The 2,206-nt window shown below is 33.0% G+C and overlaps 1 protein-coding gene across 1 annotated transcript in view; it reads right to left on the bottom strand.

The window, feature by feature from the left end:
- Nucleotides 1-2,206, bottom strand: part of NAA35 (N(alpha)-acetyltransferase 35, NatC auxiliary subunit) — a 25,639-nt gene that overhangs the window by 20,481 nt on the left and 2,952 nt on the right. Inside the window, exon 4 of the mRNA XM_029284603.1 lies at nucleotides 1,057-1,171. Within this exon, the coding sequence (XP_029140436.1) occupies nucleotides 1,057-1,171 (115 nt within the window). The remainder of the gene's footprint in view (nucleotides 1-1,056; nucleotides 1,172-2,206) is intronic.

Below are 2,206 nucleotides of genomic sequence, written 5' to 3'. Positions count from 1 at the left end.
TAACTATTGTAATCTAAAGCCTCAGTGTGCTCCTTAACATATTTTTTGTGATCCCTGGACTTCTCTCCAACTATCTCTCTGAAAAGTTGATGGTTCTGTTTCCTACTGTTTTAAGGTGGGAAATGTACAAAACCCAAAGCCCTAAAACAGGTTTAATAGGTCAAATCAAACAGAAACCCTCTTCCTAAGCTCAGAAAACCCATGTGTGATATGGTCATTCACACTTTGAATCATCCTGCCCATTGTGGTCTTAACTCACCCCCAAGAAACATAACTACAATCGCCTCCTGCAGAAGGTTGTCTATTCCTGCAGTATATGAATACTGACGTTATTTACAATAGGTATTTTAAGTTATCCTGTTTTCATTTTATGACTGAAGGCAAATATACGTGTCCCAGGATAATGATGCAAAATTGAATTTGGATCGGTCACCAAGACCAGAGATTTACTTTTCTGAGTTTTTGGACTCATGCTGGAGCCCATCTTCAGGGAATTTTTCTACTGAATTACGGGCTTTGGGCTGTTCTGTGAGTTGTGTTTATGTAGTGCCTTCCTATTGGCTGATTGGTGCGCTGATGGCTGGCGACTGGCTGTTTTCTTGGGCTGCCAGGCCTTTGGCTCCTACATATTTGATAGGCTGGTGGTAAATCAGAACTCCTGTTAACTGACAAGGGGCCTGTTTCCCAGCCTTCGATCATTTACAAGGCTATCTTTGTACCTGCATGGCCAATGATCTTAGTTGCTGCGGAATTAAATGTGTGTCCTTGTTCATTGCAATGTTTTCATTTTGCTAGCTCCTTTTTTAATTTCCTGTGTTGTACAACTTTGATTAAGATTGACCAACTCCTGATAACTCTGTAAATCATTCTGAGAATCTCAGATGTTTTACATTCTTAAATAGTGAGTGAAAATAATATAAGAGAATCCTGGATGAAATGGATTATCTCAATGCCTTTCAATCAGGCTCCAGGATGGAATTCACACTTATTACAATATTTGTATTCATACAACGACTTATTTTTATGACTTATTAAACAGTTGACACTAAAACCAACCTTGATAGCTTGTTCGAAGTTAAGAACTTTACGATTAACTTGATTTCCAATCATACCAGCATCCATCTTAGGATCCATCATTTCAATAGCAGACATGGCTTCAAACAGACCAAAACTAAGGATGTTTAGAAAAGAGAAACAATTAAGTTTGTATTAGTAACTTAAACAAAAATTAATGCTTGTGCAGTTTAAACGTATCATGCAAACTTAAGTATCCCTCTTAAAAAGTACATCCAGAATATACTTAAGCAAGTAGAAATGGAGAATGTGAAAAATTACTAATGAATATTAGTTATTTACAGTAAAAAAAACAAATTAATTGGGTATTAAATGTATCCCTTGAATATTTTCTTTTCCATAATTTTCATCTTAATCTACTTTTACGATGTTTACAGGAAGAAACCAGACAACCAGACCCAAAGATATTTATGTTAATCTAAATGGTCAGTATCCCATATATATATTATAAAGTCTGTTATTAGTCTGTAGCATTTTGAATTGTTTAATAGTGAGAGCTGGAATATATAAAAAGAAAAGTTTACTGATGTACTTAGAGCAAATAATCTCTCTCTAAACTTAAATTAAGCAAAGTTATCCACTTTCATTAAAAATCATTTTTAGTAGCATTATCACCCTATTTATATTGGTTTGGGTCCAAATGCAATAATATTTAGCAAAGATTCATTGAAATTAATGGGATAAGTTAGTCATAAGTAGATTTAACACAGTATGTTCATAACTTTTTCTGTAACTTCTAGCACACATATCCTAAACCAAGAAGCACATTTCAAAAAATAACCCCAACAACCCCAAGCTATTAACACTAATAACAAATGCCAGTGTTGCCATAGCAAGGATTAATATGAAAATGTAATACCAACTAGTTCAATGAAATTCAATACAAAGTCCAATGTTTAAATGACCAAAATAAAAAATAAAATGATGTAACCGTATTGAGTTCCTATAATACGCTATCTAAAATCACTGAACCTAAATCTATGTTTTTTATGATGGGGCAAAATAAATTGGTTTTATCTAAAAATATATATTTCAGATATTTTAACAGATATTTTTTTCTCCAAACAATTATCAAAAACAAATTATTAGAGAATATTGCCTAATTTCAAACATTTTACTGTATGTAAACTTA

Source organism: Protobothrops mucrosquamatus, unplaced genomic scaffold (genome assembly GCF_001527695.2).
Source record: "Protobothrops mucrosquamatus isolate PMUCROS unplaced genomic scaffold, P.Mucros_1.0 scaffold758, whole genome shotgun sequence".
Classification (NCBI taxonomy): Eukaryota; Metazoa; Chordata; class Lepidosauria; order Squamata; family Viperidae; genus Protobothrops; species Protobothrops mucrosquamatus.
The sequence above is the reverse complement of the archived record's forward strand: the minus strand, read 5'-3'. Positions and strand labels throughout refer to the sequence as shown.